Source organism: Triturus cristatus, chromosome 7, assembly GCF_964204655.1.
Source record: "Triturus cristatus chromosome 7, aTriCri1.1, whole genome shotgun sequence".
Lineage (NCBI taxonomy): Eukaryota > Metazoa > Chordata > Amphibia > Caudata > Salamandridae > Triturus > Triturus cristatus.
The window spans coordinates 1,273,809,779-1,273,833,001 of NC_140590.1; the positions used below are offsets into that span (position 1 = coordinate 1,273,809,779).

Genomic DNA, 23,223 nt, shown 5'->3' on the forward strand with positions numbered 1-23,223 from the left:
CTTCCTGTGTGAAGTGTTCATGCTCCTCCCTACTCACGCCATCCAGTGTGTTGAGGTTTGTAAGTTGTTTTTCTTTGAAGAAGTCTTTTGAGTCACGAGGCATATAGGGACTCCTTCCCTAGCTGGCAGTGTTCCTGCACACTGACTGTATATTAGATTGTTTTAATTCCGCCATCAGGTTTACACGTGCATGGCCAGAGCTCCGAGTTCGAATCATTTCTGCACTTTTCGGGCTCTAGGTTTACAAAACGCTAGAGAAAATTTAAAAAAAGACCTTGACACCACCAGGGCCATGGGTGCCCTCTAGTCTTCCATTCCTATGTGTTCCTTTCGGAGGCACCAATACAGGGCTGGTTTGAAAACCACTTTTCCCGAAGCCTATGTCTTTCTGTCAGTTACAGCAACTGCAGGCCTACCAGCAGTACACACCTTAATACTACAGCAGAGGTGCCTACAAGGGCAATCCACTAGAAAGGGCCCTTCAGACCTTTGGTTTTGAGAACCGTAATGTACTACATTGATAGAATAAAACCTTTTTGGAATACCCAACAGCTTTTTGTTGCTTTTGGTAAACCTCACGCAATATCAAAAGCTGGCATACCTAGATGGATCATTAAATGAATCCAAACGTGCTACTTTAAAGCCAAAAGTCACTCTTCCAGGCCACTCTTTACTAGGAAAAAGGGGCAACCTTAGCTTTTTTAAGGAATATTCCCATAGTTGACACATGTAAAGTAGCTACATGGTCAACCATATGCACATTTACAAAGCATTACTGTGTGGATATTCTCTCTTATCAACATGCTAGGGTTGGCCAAACTGTACTCCAAGTTTTGTTTTAGACATTTGCATCATTAACTGACTAGCCACCACTTTGGGGAGTTCTTCTTTTCAGTCTATACCCCTGGCTACAACTGTCGTTGAAAAGGTGCTATTCATCGCACCTCATAAATAACACCCCAGGGTACGTGAGATATATATATATATATATCTATATATATATTATCTACTGGCGGTCGCCAGTAGATAGTTATAGTTAGGACCATGTTTTCATAGGAAATCTCAAAATTCTATTTTGAATAACTTTGGCGCCGGTTGATGAATCCTCGCGAAATTTTCAAAACTAATGGGGCGCTCCGCTCCTACCCTGAAAGTCTCGGGGGGGATTCGTCAAGCGGGGGCCGAGAAAAAAGGGGGGTCCCAAAACGCGTTTTCCCCATGCATTTTCCCATAGGACCTTTAGTCGAAGGTACAGCCCGAACGGCTGAACAGAATTTCTTGAAATTTGGCAAAGAGGTAGTCCTCAGGTCAGGGATGTGCCTTTTGCATATATGGAGTCAATCTGTTCAGTAGTTCCTGAGAAAATTGCAGTTAAAGTACATAAATATCTATAGCCGCGCACGGCGCGCGCACCCTAACGTGCACGAGCGTAATTCTGATTGGTGGTTACATGTCAGTCAACATTCGAATCGGTCGAAATCAGGAAGTGTCGGCCGCCATTTTGTTTGTTTTGAGTGCGAGAGTGAAAAAGGAAGGTGGCGAACGTGAAAAGGGGGCAGGGTAGAGAGTTTCTGACCCCCTAGCCTTTGCCAAGGGGTCCCTGAAGGACCCCGAAGGCCGAAAAAAACATTTTTTTTTTTTTTTTAAATGTCGCGGGTGCGCGCACCGTGCGCGCACGGTGAAAAACCATAAAAAAAAATTTAAAAAATGTAATACGTAGTTTATTGTAAAATAAATATATAAAAATAGAATAATAAATACTTAACTTAGCATTTAAAAAAACGTACAAATTCACTGAAAAAACCATAGGTTTCACACACGTTATAGTTAGGAATTGGCATTTAAAAAACCTTGCAAATTCACTTAAAAAACCATAGGTTTCACACATGTTATAGTTAGGTGGACATTTCACTCGTAAAAAACCAATGAAATTCCCCCGTTATAGTTAGTTCAGATAACTATAACTCGCGCGACCGCCACTCTATCAAAAGGATGATGTCATCAGTGATGTCATGAGTGATGCCACTGGCCATGTCATGAGTGAAGTAATATGTGACGTCCTGAGCAGTGGATTGCGGGCGCGCGAGTTATAGTTATCTGAACTAACTATAACAGGGGAATTTCATTGGTTTTTTACGAGTGAAATGTCCACCTAACTATAACATGTGTGAAACCTATGGTTTTTTTAAGTGAATATATATATATATATATATATATATATATATATATCGCTCCACCAACTCCGGTAACGAACCAAGGGCTGTCACGGGCGGTCCGAGTCAGGATACCGGAACTCCTCATATAAACTCCTCACTGTCCCCTTCAAACCAAGGAAACACTCGGACACTCCGTAGAAAGCAAATTCTTTAATCCAGCAAGCAGAACGACGCGTTTCACCCTTACGGCTTTATCACGCTATAAAGCCGTAAGGGTGAAACGCGTCGTTCTGCTTGCTGGATTAAAGAATTTGCTTTCTACGGAGTGTCCGAGTGTTTCCTTGGTTTGAAGGGGGCAGTGAGGAGTATATATATATATATATATAAGCCCTTCTCAAAAGGCGCGGGTGCCATTTGGGCACATCATTATGTACTTTACAAATGATTGGCTGCCTCAAATTCATTCTCATAAACAAAGGACTAACGTGTGCCTATCAACGAGCATTTCAAGATACGTCATTTTGGAACATTTCTCAATTCACCTCATTCATTGGCAAGGGTATTTGACAAAGATACACAATAATCATTGTACGTTATTACTGTAACATATAATATTATTAATGGACAATTATCCAATTGTTCAGATTTAATGTTAAGCTGAATGTGACTTCTTGGTACACTGGAAAGTGGTTGTGTGTTGCTGTAGTTTCAAACTCTGCATTCTCCTACCATCTTTTGTGCTTGAAGATTTGCAACTGGGTTTTCTTCAAAGAATTTTCTCGAGTGACAATGTATATGGTAGTGTGTGCATTGTACATGAGCACCAACACCATTTTGGATTGTGTTTTTCACGCCGTCTGGTTCTCAGGTGACGAACCGAGCGCCATGATCCGAGTTCCTTTAAGACTTTTTCTTCCACCGTTCCTGGTCTTTTTTCGGCACCAATCACAGCAGAAAACATACTATTGAGTGTCGCTATCAAAAACTCTACAACACTGAGGACCAACCAGATGTTTAACCACTGGGCCGTGAGCCTGACTAGGGGCCGTCGAGCTCCGAAGCCACAGCTCGACATTTTCTACTTCTAGAATGCTTAGGTGAGGATGGAGCGGACCCAGTTTAACATTGTCCCCGGTGTAACACGGAATACCCGTGGTCTGAGCACCACCAGTTCTTTCATTTGTGTTTGTCTCCTCAACCCGATGCCACCAAGTGTGAGGTCAGGCTGGCATTTAGATCCAAAATGACACTTAGTCACAGAAGAGGCAGATACTGAGCACATCTTATGATGTACCGAGACTCCATGAAGGACACCTCTGGGCGTTCCATAAGTGACAAAGAAGCTACGGCAATCATCCCTCACCCTTGGGGCTCCCACATGAGCCATACCGCAATGGTTCTCAACCTTCCTCGAGATGTCGGTTTCTCCTCAAGCAAAGGTCCCTAACCTGTCAGACCTTTTCATGCAAGAATAGGGAAAGATCCAATTCCAAGAAGAAACCCCTGGTGCCGAACATATTGAGGAAGCCGGCCCTTTGACATTTCAGCCTACCGACCATCACCAGAGGCACTTTTCTCCTCTGGTGCAGACGAACAGCAGTAACAATCCCACTTCGACATTGATGAATTGGGGTAATGCACACAGACAAGGCTGCGGGCCGTGAGTATGGCAGACTCTCATGCCAAAGTGAAGGTAAATGGCTGACAAGGGAGTCATTCGATGTCATCATTTTTTAAGATGGCCAATTAATTATTTGTCAAAATAGTGCAAAATCAAATTGACTTACGATATTCATGTATGCATAAAGATTTTCAAATTAATTAAGCTAAAAAAAAATACAATGTGAACACAAATCTATTTACTCTACATATAATCACATAGTATCACAGCATACACCAAATATGTCTCATCATAGTCAAAGAAGGATATATCATTACGGATACTTATGTCATTGTCTGTGGAGTCTGTTCTCTTAGTTTTCAGTGTCCATCTTCTCTGACGAATGAGCCTTTTGTTGAAGATCTCAGGATTGTGGCATAAAGATGTGAATTTAGAGTCCGTTTTGGTCTTAAATGCCTTAAGTACGCAAGACGTTCATTAAGACCCAAGCAATTTAACTAGGAATGCAACAATGCCCCCCTTCAGGAGCTAATGAAGATATCTATTTAATGACCCTTGTAGGTGATTCAAATTATGGAAAACTAAGAAGTGACTAGAGTTTCAGATCCCAAATCCTACACCCCAACCTACCACTGTTGAACCTAGTGGTTTGACTCCTAAGTTCTTATAACGTTAACATTTAGACCTTCTGAAAGACTGTATGTAGATGTCAACAGTTCTACAAAATAATTAGAACTCGACTATCTGACAAGAAGAGGTGGTTATTCAATACCTTTGGCATCTGGAAGGTTCTGTCCTTTCATTTACAAATCTAAATTTTCACTTTGCAGCCATCATTGCATATAGGAAATGTCCTCCTTTCTTTAAAATCACAATAGTGAAGGTTTCTTGGGTGGTATCCAGGAGATTTTTCCTCCCATTTGGGTCCCTTCTTCACTGTGTTAATTTAATATTGTACTGTCAAAGTTGATGGGTCCATCTTTTGAACCTATATACAAGGTGGCTCTTCAGCATTTTTCATGGAAGGCTGCTTTCCTGGTGGCTAATTCCTTCTGTGTGAAGATTCCGAAATCCAGCCTCTGCATTCATGCAGGCCTTATACAGTTTTTCGTAGAAACAGTGGTAATGAGAATCCACTCATTTTCTTTTGAAGGTAGTAAGATTTTCATGTGAATCACGCTATTACCTTGCCAACCATCTCCCCGAACCCTTCCTGTCCAGTGGAAATGCCTCTTCATTCATTGGTTATGAAAAGCGTTCTGAAATTCTATCTAGACACAACTAAAGATGCCAGGCAATTAGTCTATCTGCTTGTAAATTATGGCCCAGCGAGGAGTGATCTTTCCCCATAAAAGCATTCTAGATGGATAATTTCTTGTGTTACATATTGTCACCAGGTATTAAATAAGACTCCCCTTTTAAGCCTGAGGCACACTCCGCTAGAGAAAAAGCAGCTACATTGGCCCTATCAAGAAATGGGCCCATCTCAGATATATGGAAAGCTGCTATGTGTAGTTCCATACAACCTTTACTAAACGTTACTTGGATTTATTCTCGGGAGCAGGGCCAAACCTCTTTGAGAAATCTTGTGTGATAATCTTGCTTGGGCAGAGGGAGTGTGAAAGGAAAGGCTGTATAGGATGTCATTTTTTTCCCACGCACATCATTTAAATACCTCTAAATTGAAGTACACGTTCAGCAGTTGGAAAAGGAAAAATTAAGCAATTTTTTTGGGAATTTCTTAATTATGATGGAAAAAAAGATTTTAATAGTATCAAAACAAATGAAGACACTTTAGCTGGTGATGCACAAATAGTAAATATTCGCAGAAACCAGATTTTCACATATCATTTGTGTGCAATATAGTGTTATAAATAAACTGGATGTACGTGCAAATTTTGTGACCATTTCAATTGAAAATGTGTGGTCTTTAAATACAATGTGCTCTCATACGATGCATTAGTTGCATTAAACAATCGCCTGCCTCACGTCCATTAAAGCTAAGTAGGTTGCGGAGGTTTGTCGTTCTAAAAATTGGGTCATGGTTCCAGAAAGTTTAGGAAGCACTGATCTAATCCCTTCTCCTATCCTTGCCCTTGGAGCCAGAGGTTTTACATTCAAGGTAAATCGAATACAAAAGGTTTTGCCCTAATAGTTACACTCTAAATTTTTTTGAGTAGAGCTCATTCGTAATTAATCTGTAATGTGTAAAGTGATCTTATGTTTCGTTGTGCAAGAAATAAAGTTTGGCTTTAATAGCATCTGTGTTGTAACCTTCAAATGTATGGAGTGCTAATGTGTATATTAAGGCCGCAAGTAAATTTTGAAGGTCAATATGTATTATGAACAGAAAAGTCAATAAACTACACATCCCAGCACTTTCTGGGAATCTAAGTAAGTACACTTTGTTTGGTTAAATAAAACCGTGGCAATGTTACTTTTTTTTACATTTGAGATACAAGTATAAACCAGTACATGTAGCCTTCACGATATGATGGATAAAATAAGTTAAGTTAAAAGTAAACAATACAGTGCAGTGCAAATGTTCCATTTGTGATTTTGATTGTGCTGGAGGAAGGCTAGACCATGTTTTTAAGGGCTAATTCGTGGAGTTTTATAAACGTTAACAGTTTACAGTTCAATTGAGGATCCAACATGTTGAGGCACTGAATAAGTGTCCCTGCGTGTCCTGATCTTTCTTGATTTGAGGTCCAGCCTCAATAAGGTGCAGCGTGCTTGATATAAATATGGACAAGTGCAGATCAGGTGGATATGGTCCTTTTTTTATCTACAAAGTCTGCATACTATGGGACCATTATACTTCCAACTAGTTTGGTCCGCTATCGTTGGTAGCTCACGAAACCGAAGAGCCATTATAGTTTTTTTTTTTTAAATACAGAGAATGTAAGGCTTGGGTAAGGTGCTTGATTTAGGAAGACATAGTTATTAATTACCATTCATGCGTGTGTTCGCTGTCTGAACGTGTTTTTATCTTCTACAAGCAATTGAAGTCTAGCCATTTTGTTGGTAACTCATCTAAAAGATGGGAAGGGAAGGTTTTTATTCCACAGATTACCCATCTTGGTGTTTTGGAGAGCTTTGTTTAAATAATTGTTGTATGAGGACTTTGTCTTTTTCAACTTATTTCCAAAGTACTGTAGGGATCTGGGAATGTTCTGATTTGAGTTTTATTTTGTACCAGCTTTTTATGGTAGTGTACATTCTTCCAAATGATTCCTTAATGAACCCAAATTCCAACTGCACCTGAGCTGGTGATGCACTTTTGGGTAGTTGCAGCTATCACAGATAGCAGTGGTTTGAACGATGGACAGTCCATTTGGTAGTTTGCTAATTGCGAATGTTAGCGTGCCAGCCCTTTTTATCATGTAGTTCCTCTGTTCTTGCTGATTGAATCTATTATCTTGGTAGACTCCTAAGTATTTATAACTGGTGACTTCCTCCAGCGTCTTACCGTTCAGCCAGATCTGTGGCCTTGTCAGTTTTGAATCAGCATGGTTTGTTAATTTTCAGGTTATTTGTTAATTTTGCATTTCTATCAACGTCCTCTCGAGGTTGACTTGTTAGGCTCATTAATACCACGTCATCAGCGTTTGAAAGCTGTGATAGGTTTAATGAGCCCAGGCAGGGCAGATGGGAGTTTGTCCGATCCAGCTTTTTTGCTAAGTCAGACATAAACAGGTTGAATAGATGGGGTGCCAGCACGCATACTTGTTTCAGTCCTCTATTTGTTAGGATCTCTATTGAGACCTTGGTGCCGTTGCTCAATTTCACTCTTAACTCAGGTGTGGGTATGGAGTTGCGTTATTCCTTGCAGTATGTTTCCTGGGATATTTCAACCTTTCTGTGTTTTTTCACAGCCTGAGTTGATCTATACAGTCAAAGGCTTCCTTTATATCTATAAAGCAGAGGTGTAGTCTTTTTTTCCCCCTTTTATGTTTGTGGGCACTTTGCGGAAATGATATGTTCGTCATTGTTCCGGTCTCTTTCCTGAACCCGGTTTGATTAACTGGCATTAAGTTTAGCTTATCTGATCACTCCGTCAGTTCTGCCAGGATCATTGATGTGTAGTGTTTTGCCTCGACATAGACTAGTGCGAAACGTCTGTAATTTCCCGGGTTTGATCTGTCATCCTCCTTATGAATTAGATTTACTATGGAACCTAGCCAGCTAGGTGGAATGCTGCCTAGTAGTTCTACTTTGTTGAATAACATAGAAAGGTGAGTGCCCCAGACGTTTGTGTCTGCTATGAAGATGGCTTGGGGGATGTAGTTTGATCCAGGTGCCCCATCACTGCTATCCCCATCTTCTCTTTATTGTGTTAATGGTGTCCTAGGTTGAGAATTTATTATTGGAGACTTTTTTTTACGAGATGGAGATATTTGCTTACTGCACTCAATATGGCTGCTGTTATTATCTCTGTAGCATTGGTAGGAGGTTGTTCCATTTGCAGAGTTGAGGCTGATTTTGACTGAATTCTCTCATCAACTCTTGTAGCTAGGAAGTCCTCCCAGGCCTCCTCTTATAAGTTTGAGTTGTTTAGGATTATCTTTGGCCTACTCCGATCGTTTACTAGGTCCCAGAAAGCACTCTTATTAGTTTGTTTGGTGGTGAATACTAATTTAGTCCAGTTTGCCTCGCACCGTGTTCTTTTTTTCTTCCCAGTGTAATTTTTTGCACTCCTTTCTCAGCTAGCGTACTTTTTCCCACCCTAGGTGGTCAGTATCTGTTGTTTTGGTGTACCCGATAGCCTTTCTTAATTCTCGGTTTAATGCTTGCATTTTACATGAGGTTGCGCTATTTTCCTTCCCTGTTTTGTTCCTGGAACTGCCTGTCATTAGTGCGGTCAGGTTGGTAGTGAATTATGTCCTGGAACTTATAGAGTTGGTGTTTTTGTTGCAGCTGGTCATTGCTAGATTCATTATTGTGCAATTCAGCTCTTGTAGCGATGCATTTGTCCACCTCAGGCGTTTTTATGTTTGTCTTTTTTACTATGCCTTCTAGTTCCGTAATATTCTTATGCCTTGTGAGGCAAGAACACTTAAGGCTCCCTTATGAGGCAAGAACACAGCTAAAAATTGCCTGCATGACACACAAAGCCTTGCACTTCAACACACAAAGGTACCTAGCTGATAAACTGGATCTATCAGGCGGTGGCAGAACGTCAAGAAGCACCAGCACCTGGCTATTGAAACCGTAAACATTTCGTAAAAAAAAAACATGCAACCATACTTTCTCAGGACTAGCACCTAGAATCGGGAATGCACTGCCACCGGAAATCAGAATGAACCTTTCAAGCACTTCCTTCAAAAAAGAAGTCAAACTGCTTTTACGGAATAAATCCCTACCCGACCACCAACACTTGATTTAGCTCACCAAACAGGATTTACACTGAATTTTAGAGACAAATGCCTAACACAATCTTGAGTACCCCCGGACCCTCTACTAATGTTTGACATCCTTCCTTCTTGCCATGACGTTTGGCTCTTGGAGACTTGATGACAGTCTAATATCGGCTGTCGACATTTGATCTTGCACACACAGCTTGCATTTGAACTGACATAGTTTAGGTCTGCTGCATACGGTATTGGGGCTAATGATATGGTGCTTATGTGATTCAACCGGGTGATTACAAGCAGGCTTGCAAGATCTAAGTTCATATGCGTGCCTTTGCCTTGGGGTTCCATCTGTATTATTGATACTTTTCCCCTTTTATAAGGAATCTGAAAACTGATTGATACTTAAACTCAGTATCGACCGATCCAGGTGTAATCCCTTCTCGTTTTCGCATTACTCTGCGTAACCGACGGCGCCCCCTCTTTGGACTCAACCGACATCCTTGCTTTCTGTATCTTTTTAACATCTATGATTTTGAGGAACGTTGCCTAAACATTTGATATTGAGTATTTCAGATAACCGTGACTTAGATGGGGAACGATATATAGGCAGTTGCTCTGGTTATTCATTTTACTCTTCCTCTTTGCTGTGATTGACCTCTTCAAGTTATCAGTGCCCTGAAGAAGTCCTCTAGTAGGACGAAACGCGTCTGCTGTATCATTGTGAAAACTGATGTTTATGACCATGTTTTAGAAGCAATAGAAAATTGGAATAAAAGGAAAATTTTGACTAATATCTGCGTTGTATACAGATTATACATTTGTTCTCTCAGTTTTTGTAATTGATGTGTGGTGCACCTGTGTTTGTTTTAAATTGTTATGATCCCATGAGGATTTGCACTGTGATGGTGGGTGTGTTTCAGTGTGCACACAAACCCCAAGAAGTATAGAGGGGTCAGAATATTAGAGGGATAGCAGTTCAGGTGCTGCGGTTCTGAGAGTTCCACTGTCAGGCTTTTTGTTAATGTTTGACATCACATATGCTTTCCCTACTAATGTTGGGGAGAGAAGTTGGCCTAACGGCTAGGGCGGTTTACCTCAAATCTGGGGAACTGGGTTTGAGTATCGTCAATGACGCTGGACATCCCGTGAATCTGGGCAAATCACTTAATCTCCTCGTGCCCAACAAAATAAATTGATGTCCTCATGTAATGCAACGGGTGCTATGTAAAGCGCTCTGATACCCGATTCGGGTCAAGTTTGCGCTATATAAAACTATTAAAACAAAACAAACAAGTTTGACATCACGTATGCTTTCCCTACTAATGTTTGACATCACGCATGCTTCCCCTACTATCTACTCTTATTTTTTTACCTAGTGTATCAACCTCTCGATTTGATGTAACATTTAAGCGCTCTGATACCCTTCCAGAGTCTAGTTCGCGCTATATAAATCTTTTTAAATAAATAAATTCCTATAATTATCTAGTTGAATCATTACCTTTTTGGGTATTGTGAATTAGTTTGAATAAGGCCATATTATGCCTTTATATTAACATACTTTAAATGGTTTTTGTACTGATATCGAGGATAGTTTGATACATTTTGTAAAGATGTTTCTGACTTAGTGATAACTTTTTTGTAGTGGCTTCAGGCCAACTTTAAGTCCACCCATGTTGGAGTTGGCAAGATCTCCTTTTTTAATGAGCGAAATGTAGTGTCCACTCCAAAGGTGTTATTTGGTGTTCGAGTATTTCTACCTAATTCAGTGTTCGTCTTGGTAAGCTTAAAAAACTTTACATTCCTCTCTAATTGTAATCTGTTCTCATGATACAGTTCATGGTAATGTTCTGGAAAGTCTGTCTTATTTCAATATGTTCATCATAAATCTCCTTGTCCATTTCCATTATCTTAGTGGATAGTATGTTAGTGTTCTTGTGCTTGATTTCAGTTGGGTCAGACACACTCCTTTCATTCTCTTCATTCTCCATTGTTGCATTGTCTTTCTGCTGCCACACCAGAAACTCTCCTTTAAGCTTTAATTGTTTACCTTCCAACCTATTTATATCATCAGTTTCATCCGTTAGAAAACCATTCTGCTGGGACATCTCTACCCCCAGAGAACTTTAGCCTAGTTCTTAGTCTAATTTTTCATTTCAACTTTATATTTTTGAATGTCCTTTCCGTAACCACCCAACAAGTTCTTCTTTAAAGTGTCACTTTATAAGTGTATTGCAATAGCAGCATCCCTGTAACAACCAAGCAAATCATGTCTTTTCAGTTTTTTTTACTCTGATCACTTGGTTCTAAAATTATCTATAAATCCATAGTTTGGATCCTCATCTGGATAACTCTTGGATATCTGAATCTAGCCTGACCCCTGCACAAACTGATACATTATTAGCTTTGTGTTCTGGATCCACAAGTGTTTATTTATGTTGGCCATCCATGGAATTGTCTGTATAAGAGAGGTGTTCCTAGTGGCATGGTAAATGTGAAATTATTAATGCTTTGTTGTCTCAATTGATCGCTATAGGTTTGAATTCTGTCAGAATTTCCTTAAACTGCCTTATACTTTTACCTTCTGCCAGAGCCATTCCTTAATGTTTTATCCCTTCATCCTTAATGTTTTATCCATTTGTTCTGAAGTTTTAAAAACACATTGAAGCTGGCCACAAGGATCATTAGAGCTTGTCACTAAGCTAGGGATAACGCCATACTGTCCAAAGGTTCTCATCAGTTTTGGGCCATAAGCATGCAAGCAAAAAATGACTTTCAGTTAAATATAGTAGGTATGTGTCCCAATCTATTTGCTCTGGCCTTGTGAAACATAACTCCAGAATTAGATTTGAAAATAATAGCCATAATTGCAGTATTACATTTGGAAATAGTGGCCTCACCTCTAGCTAACCCAAACATCCTATATACCACAGTTTGTCCAGATAGTTCTGAAAACTCCCTTTCCTATGGGCAATCATTGTGCTTTTCCAGAAGTGATATATCTTCTGCACCTTTCTGACTTGGGAAGCTCTAAATGAGTTAAGTTCCGAGATTTTCATATTTCATGTTAACATAATGATTTTCTCACATATCCAAATCAAAGTTATAGCCTTCAGTGGTAACCTTGGTTAAGACTGGTAAACGAATATTTTTCCTCATGCACATCCTCCTTCTGTTCTTTCCTGCTGGTTCCCAGTACCCTTATTTACTGTCGAAGGCCAATAACTTAACAGAAGTCCATATTAATCTCCCGCCTAAGCCCACCCCTCCTTGGAATCCAATTTTTCCCCGATCAACTAAAAGAGCTGTCTTCCATAAAAAGAAAAAAAATCTACGGTGCAGTGCATCTCTACTCTGATGGAAGATGACTGTGAGATGCTGAGTCCTTGGAGGGTAAGCCTATAGTTTAAACTAATAGGCCATGTTTTCAGATCACTAGCATAATGGCCTCATAAGCATTGACAACACTTCAATGTATAAAACAAGGACTCTGCTATCAATTGTGTGCGTGTTTTTTAACCTTAATTTTCAGGAAGGTTGAATTTCATTAGGGCGTTAAATTTAGCCGTCATTTGACACAGGATTATGTGACAGTGCTGTTTTTCCTGCATATGTGGCCGTAACGTCTACCTGCAAATGTTTTCCCCTCTTTGTTTCAGTAAGGGAGCTCTAATTGCAATCCACTCTATATTGGTAAGTTACCTTTTTACCAGAGCCATTGTTATTAGTATTACAAATCCAACGTCTGAGCATGTTGGCAGGGTCAAATAAGTTGCATTCGACATGTGAATTGTAGTTGTGCTTTGGGTGCTCACTTTGTCTTTGAATTTCAGGAGGTGGAGCAGTTCCTGCATCGGACAGGCACCATCAACAGCATGGAGAGCAGCCACTCTGTGCCCAGCATGTCCATCAGTGCCAGCAGTCAGAGCAGCAGTGTCAATAGCCTGGCAGATGCCTCGGATGACAGCGGGGAGATGGCCATGATGCAGGAGGGCGAGCACACTGTCACATCCAACAGTTCAGTCATCCACCGTCTACCGGTACTTATTAACTTTTCTGCTGTCTGCTTCACTCATGATCTTAGGGTGTTTGGTAGTTGAAGGAGAGTTATTTGATCTTGCGTTATAGCATACACGATCAATAATTTTGAGCCTGATGAATCCCAGGAGATTAATTGTTCAGTGACGGTATGAGTTAATGTCACAGCTGAGCATGAAGTAGATATAATACCATTTTTGTTGTGTCCTCTTTTTATGCCATCAGATGTGACTATACCACGAGGGATGTTCTAGTCTCCAAATACTGTCATAACTTCCTACATTTTTAAAAACAGTCCCACAGTCCCAGCTGATGAGCATTTATGTAACAATTACAGATTACATAATTTCTTTATAGTCTGTTGAAGTTACTTTTCATTACAGTCTCATAAAATGGCAATAGTTTACGCATTTCAAGGTATCACATAGTAGTGTTCTCATTCATTTTGCACAGACTCCTATAATCACAGGTTCTTATTGGCAGCTTCTTTTCTGCAGGACCATAGTATGCAAAATGTTCCTGTTTTAGTCTTCATAAGGCCCTGAAACATACAAAACATTAGAGGCACAAACATATTTCCCAAAGTAGTATTTATTATTTAGGTTTAGATTTTCTAGGCGAACAAGTTAATAAAAGGTGATTAATATTATTTTGCAGCGTTAAACTCTTCTAGATTGGCATGGTGGCAGTTGACAGAGGTTTGGCATTATTTATTGGTTGTCACAAGGAAATTGCATTTGGAAAGAATGACGGTACATAAAAAATGTAATAGTAGAAGGCCAACAAGGGATTTTGTTCTAGCAAGATTCAGTTCAATTATACTGTACAAAGTAACCATTACATAAGTACTAGATAGAAATTCGACCAAACGTAATTCAATTGAATACAGTAAATGATATAAAGCAACACACACGGGGTATTTTTTAAGTGAAAGAATCACTAATTTTTATCTAGAAACAATTCATAAAAAGGAGTACAGAAAACAAATAAATGTATAATGTAACATGAAGGGAAAGACAGCTCAATATTATCCACAAATCATGACATTACAAAAAATCCAATCCAATAACTTTAACAGAGATTTATCTCGTGTTTAGAGAACAATCAGCTGTGCAGCTATGCTGTGGAAATGGAAAATACAGTCGACGTTTCGGTCTGTTGAGGCGTCAGTCGGTCAGACCATCTTCAGGACAGATGAACAATACAAAAAGACTCCTGCATAAATATGATATCAATTAATTACATAGAAAAAACCATAAAATTCTCTTTGTGGTCAATAGAGAAATTCAGGGGATAGCCCGTGTGTGAAAGAGCAATCTTCTCTGAGAGGAATTGTGGGAGAAACACCTTAAACCCAAGAAGAATAGCGATGTTGTATTACTATATCATTCAGTGGAAAAGGGGTGCTGAAATACATTGATAATGGTGTCTACTCAAGTGAGACTGAGAGAACGAAATGCGCTTACTCGTAGTTTGTTGTAGGACTTTAGAGGAGTAATCACTTCCTCATTAGGGATAGATTGTGCTTCATCTAAAAAGCGGAAAACAATGGTCACGATGTGCCTTTAAATCAAATACAAGATAATATATTTATCTATCTGTTAAGTATAGCGTACCCGATCTTAGTTGGATAGGTGTATACCATGCGAGGCCCGTAGCAGGAAGGGCAACAATGGACTTCAGAATGTTGACTATTCTGGTATTGTATGATTCAGAAGGCCAGATGGTCCTTCGTTGATAGATTTTTCACTCAAGGAAATCTAGAAAATGAAGGTTGGTCATGTTGAAATTTAGATGATCGACGGGCGTGAAACGCACACGATGTGTATAGAGCCATTAATATTAAAAGGTATACTAGCCAGGATTTTAGCGAATTGGCAAGTTGGTAAAAACCAGGACTGGGCGGGACAATACATATAACGACCCATCCACATTAAAAAATGCTTGCGAGGGAAGGCAAATTATACAAAGACTAACATGGTGGTAAATTCAAACAGCCTACTGTAAAATAGCGTTTTATATGGTCAGTCAGACGCACAAAGTGTGCATAGAGCCATTGGCATTAGGGGTGTGCTGTCCAGGATTAAGGTAAATTCCATGATTTTTAAGAGTGGCCAGTTAGTAAATGAACCAAGGCTAACGGGACAATACATTCAAAGACCCACCCACATTTAAAAAGGTGCGGGCTAGGGATGGTAAATTATCTAAAGATTGGCAATTTAAAACAACCTGCTGAGAAACGCGGCTAAACTTAACCCTACGCTATGAAATGGTCAGGGCTGTTACTCACGATTTTAATCTCTCGGAGCCGAGGAAAGGTCAGAGTACCATCCGTCGATAGGAACTCGATCAATTAACAGAGTTCGGCGGCGTGTATTTAAAGGTGGTTCAGTGACCACAGCTGTTCACAATTAAGGTGCGAGTTGGACTAGTCAAAAACTAACAGGACTATGGCGGACATCTTGCAATGTGTGAATAGATAAATGCATCAATGGCCATGTCTAAGTTATAGTCCCCTCGTCACGAATAGCGTCTATAATGCTTTACAGAATTGTCAATTAACGCAATCGGTGATGGTCAGAATGTGAAATGTTGAGTTTAATGATTGCCAAAAGGAGGCAGGCATTTTAGAGAGGTCTAGCTCTACAATTTGGAATGACTCAAGAAAGGCGCCTTACACGGCAGACATCTTGGAACGGTAACAATGTTGGGTTTAATGTTTGCCGAAAGGAGGCAGGCATCACAAAGAAGTCTAGATCTACAATTTGGATTAACTCAAGGGAGACGCCCTAACCGGCAGACATCTTGGAACGGTAACAGTATTGCGATTTATGTATAAGTGTAAATCTGGCTATTTAAATCATTACACGTATGGAATTAAGATATGTGTTATTCGCTTTAAATGACAGTGTCAAGCAGCGAGACTCGTCAGTGTCACATTTGAGTCATCACTTGCATATTATTGAGTTTTCTGTCATTTGCTTAAGATCACAGTATAGAGCAGCGAAACTTATTGGTGAGAAAGAGTCGCAGAAAGCATATTAACAACACAAAACAATTATCCTGACGTTCACAGAATCGACCTATCAACTAATACTGGGTGATAAATCAAAATGCTAAAAATTAAACATCTTATGGCAAGTCGACAAATTGTTATACATAGATCAACAGTATTTACAAAAGAATACAAAAAGTACAAGAGATACATACATTTTACGGATACTTTCCAAGATAGTTTGTAATAATAGTATCCCATGTTCAAAGAAATGTGTCATATTATGTAGCGTTATTAAACACTGAACTATTAGACACTTCAAATATATATATGTATATACAATTTAGGTTTAGTTTCTTACAGAAATAGAATCTGAGTGGAGACTTTGGGAAGCAGATCTAGGTGAGACATGCCAAAGTATGCCATTCTGTTGCCGTATTAAGACCTTTCTTTATATTATCACTCTTACAAATCCATTGATTCTCTTTGATCGTCAATATGCGATCAACATTGGCTTGTCTGATGGTGGGTTTTACTACTTCAATGATTAACCATAACATCTCTTTTTCAGTGTGTTGAAAACGTGTATAATGTTCCACGAGTGGAGCATTCTCAACTCTGCATCTAATCCTGGATTGATGTTGGAGAATGCGTGTTTTTGCCATTTGGGTTGTCTTGCCTATGTAGTTTAATCCACACGGGCATTGGATGCAATAAACCACGTTTCTGGTGTTGCAGTTGGAAAAAGATTTGAGTACTATCGAAGATCCATTGAGATCAAAAGATTTTAGTTTCTTGGTGCTAGGACATGCTGCACAGTTACCACATTTGTGGTGTCCGACTAGAGGTATTATTTGTTGCATACCATCCACAAGATGTTGTTGCGGTGTGGTATACGTGTGAACTAGTCGATCTTTGATATTGGGTCCTCTTTTAAACGAAAAGAGTGGTTGTTCTGACAGCTCAGGTAGGGATGACAAAAGTGTCCAATGTTTCTTTACAATTTTCTTTATTTTGTTTGTGGCAGTTCCAAACGTGGTTACACAAACCAACATTGGGTCCGATGTCTTTTGTTTAACTTCAAGAAGGGCATTACGGTCATTATACCATGTTCTCTTCAGGGATTTCTTAAGCAGCTTGTTTGGATACCCTCTTGAGTGCAGTTTTTCTTTAAGTTTCTTGGCCTCAAGGAAGTAGTCTTCCCTTTTGGAACAATTTCTCCGCAACCGGAGAAACTGTCCAAATGGGAGTCCATCCTTCAATGACTAGGGGTGGTGGCTGTCATATTTTAGAAGCGTGTTACGTGCCGTAGGCTTCGTAAAAAGAGTGGTATAAAGCATATTATCTTCGCCCGCCTTGATCGAGATGTCTAGGAAATTCATGCTTTGATTGCTGGAATCAATCGTGAATTGCAGGTTGACATTTCTGGAGTTTAACCAGTCGTGGAATTCGGTGAGTAGTTCTTTACTACCTTTCCAGATAAGAAAGACATCATCTATATATCGTAGCCAACTAGTAATGTTGGCTGCAAAGGGATTGAGTGGGTCATAGATGTGTCTTCGTTCGAACTCAGAGACATAGATGTTAGCTATGTCAGGGGCAAAAACTGCCCCCATCGCGACACCTTTTAGTTGTTGGTAGAATGTACGTTCGTACAAAAAGAAATTTTCACATAGCGAAATCCTAATACATTCAATGATAAACTCAGTGGGAACCGCATGTGGCCTAGGTCTGTTGTTAAGTAGATCTTCAATGATTTCTAAGATCTCTATCTGCGGAATGTTAGTGTACAAGCTCTCGATATCCATGGATACCAGGAGCTCGCATTTGGGATCAAAGCTGTGTTTGTCCACTACATTGATGACCGCCGTGGTGTCCCTGATATATGTATTCGTTTCTGTGGCAAAAGGTCGAATGAAGAAATCAGCATACTGGGCCAAAGGTTTTAAAATTGAGTTGCAGCCCGATACAATTGGCCTACCGGGAGGCCGTGTGGTGTTCTTATGTATCTTCGGTAATATATATATTACCGGAACCGTGGGAGATTTATTTATTAAGAATGCTGCTTCCTTTTCACTAAGCCAGCCTCCTTCAAAACCCACTTTGCTGAGTTCTAAGATCATTTTTTCAAGGCGGGGAGTGGGGTTACCAGGCAGTTTTTTGTAATTAGACTCAACCAAGAGTTGTTTGGTTATTTCGATATTATACGCTTGTGAGTCCCAAAGTACAATGCCTCCGCCTTTATCGGCCGGTTTTATGATAGTGTCAGGTAGTGTCTGGAGATTCCTCAATGCCAGATGCTCGTCCTTGGTGAGGTTGTATTTCACCCGAGTTGGTATGTTAAAGAGGTTATCAATTTCTGTCAGGATGGCATTTTCGAAAGTGATAATCTCTTTGGCTATCAATGTGTTTGGTGGGAAAAAAGTGGACCGATTGTGCAGTCCAGTTGTGTCGGAATCACGTGGTATAGTTTTATTTGCAAAAAAAATTTTAAGTCTAACTGAGCGAAAAAATTTGAATAGCTCAAGTTTGGTTTGGAACAAATTATTTTTGTTGGTCGGAACAAAGGAAAGTCCTGCTGAGAGTACTGATATTTGTACCTCAGATAGTTGATGTTTGGATAAATTGAAAATGGGTATCGTTTGAGTAGGGTTTACCACTCGTAAAATTGGTTCCGGGTCTGACGATAACCTGGTGTATACTGGTTCCGAAACCATCCTCTCCTGGTTGCTCGTGATCTCCGTGGGTAAGGAGATCCTCTCCGATCCTGTCCTAAAAAAGGCTGTCGTGATGTGGAGGGTTGTTGATCATGAGAATACCTATGGGTGTTATCTGACGCCTGATCGCTATCGGTATCAGAAGTAGTGTCAGAAAAAGTAACTTTCTTCCGTTGTTGGTTTTTTGGTCCTTGGTTGGACCCCTGTGTTTGATAAAAATCTTTGTTTAAGTATGGATAAGTTTTTTCCTTGCTATATTTCCTTATATCCTTCTGTAGTTTATCTGTTTTCTTGTGGGAGTTAAATTCTTCGAAGTCTTTTATGGTAGAGGCAACTTTATCAAGTAATGCTTTCGCATTAGTGATATTGGAGTCGGTGTTAATCTTATTCTCCAGGCTTTCTATTTCCTTGGTTAATGATTTAATATGTTTTATTGCCGTCTCTATGCTAAGGACCATCCAAGTGCGGGAGCACTTATTGGATGCAAAACTGAACCCTATTTTGAAATCTTCATCTTCAATGAAGATAATAGGGATGTTTTTGATCTGTAGTCCTGTTGGAATTATGTTTGCATTTAGGCAATCAGTGAGGAACAATTTGTCGACTTGCCATAAGATGTTTAATTTTTAGCATTTTGATTTATCACGCAGTATTAGTTGATAGGTCGATTCTGTGAACGTCAGGATAATTGTTTTGTGTTGTTAATATGCTTTCTGCGACTCTTTCTCACCAATAAGTTTCGCTGCTCTATACTGTGATCTTAAGCAAATGACAGAAAACTCAATAATATGCAAGTGATGACTCAAATGTGACACTGACGAGTCTCGCTGCTTGACACTGTCATTTAAAGCGAATAACACATATCTTAATTCCATACGTGTAATGATTTAAATAGCCAGATTTACACTTATACATAAATCGCAATACTGTTACCGTTCCAAGATGTCTGCCGGTTAGGGCGTCTCCCTTGAGTTAATCTAAATTGTAGATCTAGACTTCTTTGTGATGCCTGCCTCCTTTCGGCAAACATTAAACCCAACATTGTTACCGTTCCAAGATGTCTGCCGTGTAAGGCGCCTTTCTTGAGTCATTCCAAATTGTAGAGCTAGACCTCTCTAAAATGCCTGCCTCCTTTCGGCAATCATTAAACTCAACATTTCACATTCTGACCGTCACCGATTGCGTTAATTGACAACTCTGTAAAGCATTATAGACGCTATTCGTGACGAGGGGACTATAACTTAGACATGGCCATTGATGCATTTATCTATTCACACATTGCAAGATGTCCGCCATAGTCCTGTTAGTTTTTGACTAGTCCAACTCGCACCTTAATTGTGAACAGCTGTGGTCACTGAACCACCTTTAAATACACGCCGCCGAACTCTGTTAATTGATCGAGTTCCTATCGACGGATGGTACTCTGACCTTTCCTCGGCTCCGAGAGATTAAAATCGTGAGTAACAGCCCTGACCATTTCATAGCGTAGGGTTAAGTTTAGCCGCGTTTCTCAGCAGGTTGTTTTAAATTGCCAATCTTTAGATAATTTACCATCCCTAGCCCGCACCTTTTTAAATGTGGGTGGGTCTTTGAATGTATTGTCCCGTTAGCCTTGGTTCATTTACTAACTGGCCACTCTTAAAAATCATGGAATTTACCTTAATCCTGGACAGCACACCCCTAATGCCAATGGCTCTATGCACACTTTGTGCGTCTGACTGACCATATAAAACGCTATTTTACAGTAGGCTGTTTGAATTTACCACCATGTTAGTCTTTGTATAATTTGCCTTCCCTCGCAAGCATTTTTTAATGTGGATGGGTCGTTATATGTATTGTCCCGCCCAGTCCTGGTTTTTACCAACTTGCCAATTCGCTAAAATCCTGGCTAGTATACCTTTTAATATTAATGGCTCTATACACATCGTGTGCGTTTCACGCCCGTCGATCATCTAAATTTCAACATGACCAACCTTCATTTTCTAGATTTCCTTGAGTGAAAAATCTATCAACGAAGGACCATCTGGCCTTCTGAATCATACAATACCAGAATAGTCAACATTCTGAAGTCCATTGTTGCCCTTCCTGCTACGGGCCTCGCATGGTATACACCTATCCAACTAAGATCGGGTACGCTATACTTAACAGATAGATAAATATATTATCTTGTATTTGATTTAAAGGCACATCGTGACCATTGTTTTCCGCTTTTTAGATGAAGCACAATCTATCCCTAATGAGGAAGTGATTACTCCTCTAAAGTCCTACAACAAACTACGAGTAAGCGCATTTCGTTCTCTCAGTCTCACTTGAGTAGACACCATTATCAATGTATTTCAGCACCCCTTTTCCACTGAATGATATAGTAATACAACATCGCTATTCTTCTTGGGTTTAAGGTGTTTCTCCCACAATTCCTCTCAGAGAAGATTGCTCTTTCACACACGGGCTATCCCCTGAATTTCTCTATTGACCACAAAGAGAATTTTATGGTTTTTTCTATGTAATTAATTGATATCATATTTATGCAGGAGTCTTTTTGTATTGTTCATCTGTCCTGAAGATGGTCTGACCGACTGACGCCTCAACAGACCGAAACGTCGACTGTATTTTCCATTTCCACAGCATAGCTGCACAGCTGATTGTTCTCTAAACACGAGATAGATCTCTGTTAAAGTTATTGGATTGGATTTTTTGTAATGTCATGATTTGTGGATAATATTGAGCTGTCTTTCCCTTCATGTTACATTATACATTTATTTGTTTTCTGTACTCCTTTTTATGAATTGTTTCTAGATAAAAATTAGTGATTCTTTCACTTAAAAAATACCCCGTGTGTGTTGCTTTATATCATTTACTGTATTCAATTGAATTACGTTTGGTCGAATTTCTATCTAGTACTTATGTAATGGTTACTTTGTACAGTATAATTGAACTGAATCTTGCTAGAACAAAATCCCTTGTTGGCCTTCTACTATTACATTCTATTTGCCCAAGCCCTCAAGGGTATATTGGGTGTTACCCCTTAATTTAAATATGGTACATAAAAAAAGCAGAAGTTTCAAGCATCCAGTGTGTCCATCTCCTCGGATGTATCCCACACAGGTTGGAGTGCACATATGGGGAATCTAAAGATCATGGGACCGTAGACACCACAAGAGGCAGTAAAACGCACAATGCTGCATTGTAGGATCCTTACTGACAGTCATGATCTTAGAATATTCTCACCAATGTGTGGAGACTCTGGAATACTTCACTTTATCAAGCAAAAACATAATTTGTCTTGAATGAGAGGTAAAAACTGCAATTTTCCATAGACCAGGTTCTATCTCCTTAGGAAAAACATGTCACCTTTTCCCAAAAGTTTAATTCTGGAAATTAACATATTCAATTATACAAAAGGCAAAGTATTCTCACTAATCCTAAAAACCCTGAATATGACAGAGAAACATTAAGGGAAAGGGACCTGACCAGTGAAAAGAGCATATGGCTGAAATATAGTAATTGCTCCTTCAAGAAGTTTGAAGGCTCCATCTACTAGCCTGAACTACACTATATCTTTACCTCATCCTCCATTCTTTTTACTGGCTCAGGCGGAGTGGATCTCAGAATATGTCAAGGGTTTTTTCACCCTATTTGTTTAGTTTTTTTTCTTAAGATTCAGTTTAGTCTTCATTGACAGGAAACAAGTAAATCACATCCATTTGTAGGAACTGAGGCCCGCATTCTTAGCACTTGAAGCATTTCACTAAGAAATGTCACAGGGCAGTTAGTGCAGATCTAGAAGAACACCACCATGATGTTCTACCTAAGCAACCAGGAGAGGGCTCACAATCCCATGTAATCTCTGAAATAGCATAGGGCTCATGGAAATGGATAATCCAAAATAGGATCCTCTTCTTAGCAATATACCTGCCAGTATAGAAAGCACAGAGGCAGACCGACTTAGCAGGCAAGAATAAATCTGGCACAATTGCGAGCAAAACTTAGTGGTGATGGACACAATCTTCCGAATTTCGACAACAGCACAGACATGTTCACAATATACGTAAACTCAAGTTGCTAAGACTTGACACCCAGGTACCTTCACCACCAATTCCGAATGAATGCATGGGCAGTAGACTGGTCAGATCTGCACTGTTCCACCGATCCCACTGATAACCAATTGTGATCAACAAATGCAAGGAGGCAAACATGACTTTGATTCTATAGCACAGTGGGGGGCATGTCAGTCATGGTTCTGAGATTTGATTGAAATAACAGCCAATAGAATAATAAATATCCCAGGTTTTCAAAACCTCTTAATCCTTCAAAGAAAGGTGTGCCATCTGTAGACCGTCAT

General features: G+C 39.7%; 1 protein-coding gene across 4 annotated transcripts in view; it reads left to right on the forward strand.

Annotated features, from left to right (window-relative positions):
* The window catches only part of TAOK2 (TAO kinase 2), an 867,950-nt gene that overhangs the window by 578,174 nt on the left and 266,553 nt on the right, over window positions 1-23,223 (forward strand). For all 4 annotated transcript variants that reach the window (XM_085618801.1, XM_085618799.1, XM_085618802.1 and 1 more), the window contains exon 15: window positions 12,965-13,171. In XM_085618801.1, coding sequence (XP_085474927.1) covers window positions 12,965-13,171 — 207 coding nt within the window. The remainder of the gene's footprint in view (window positions 1-12,964; window positions 13,172-23,223) is intronic.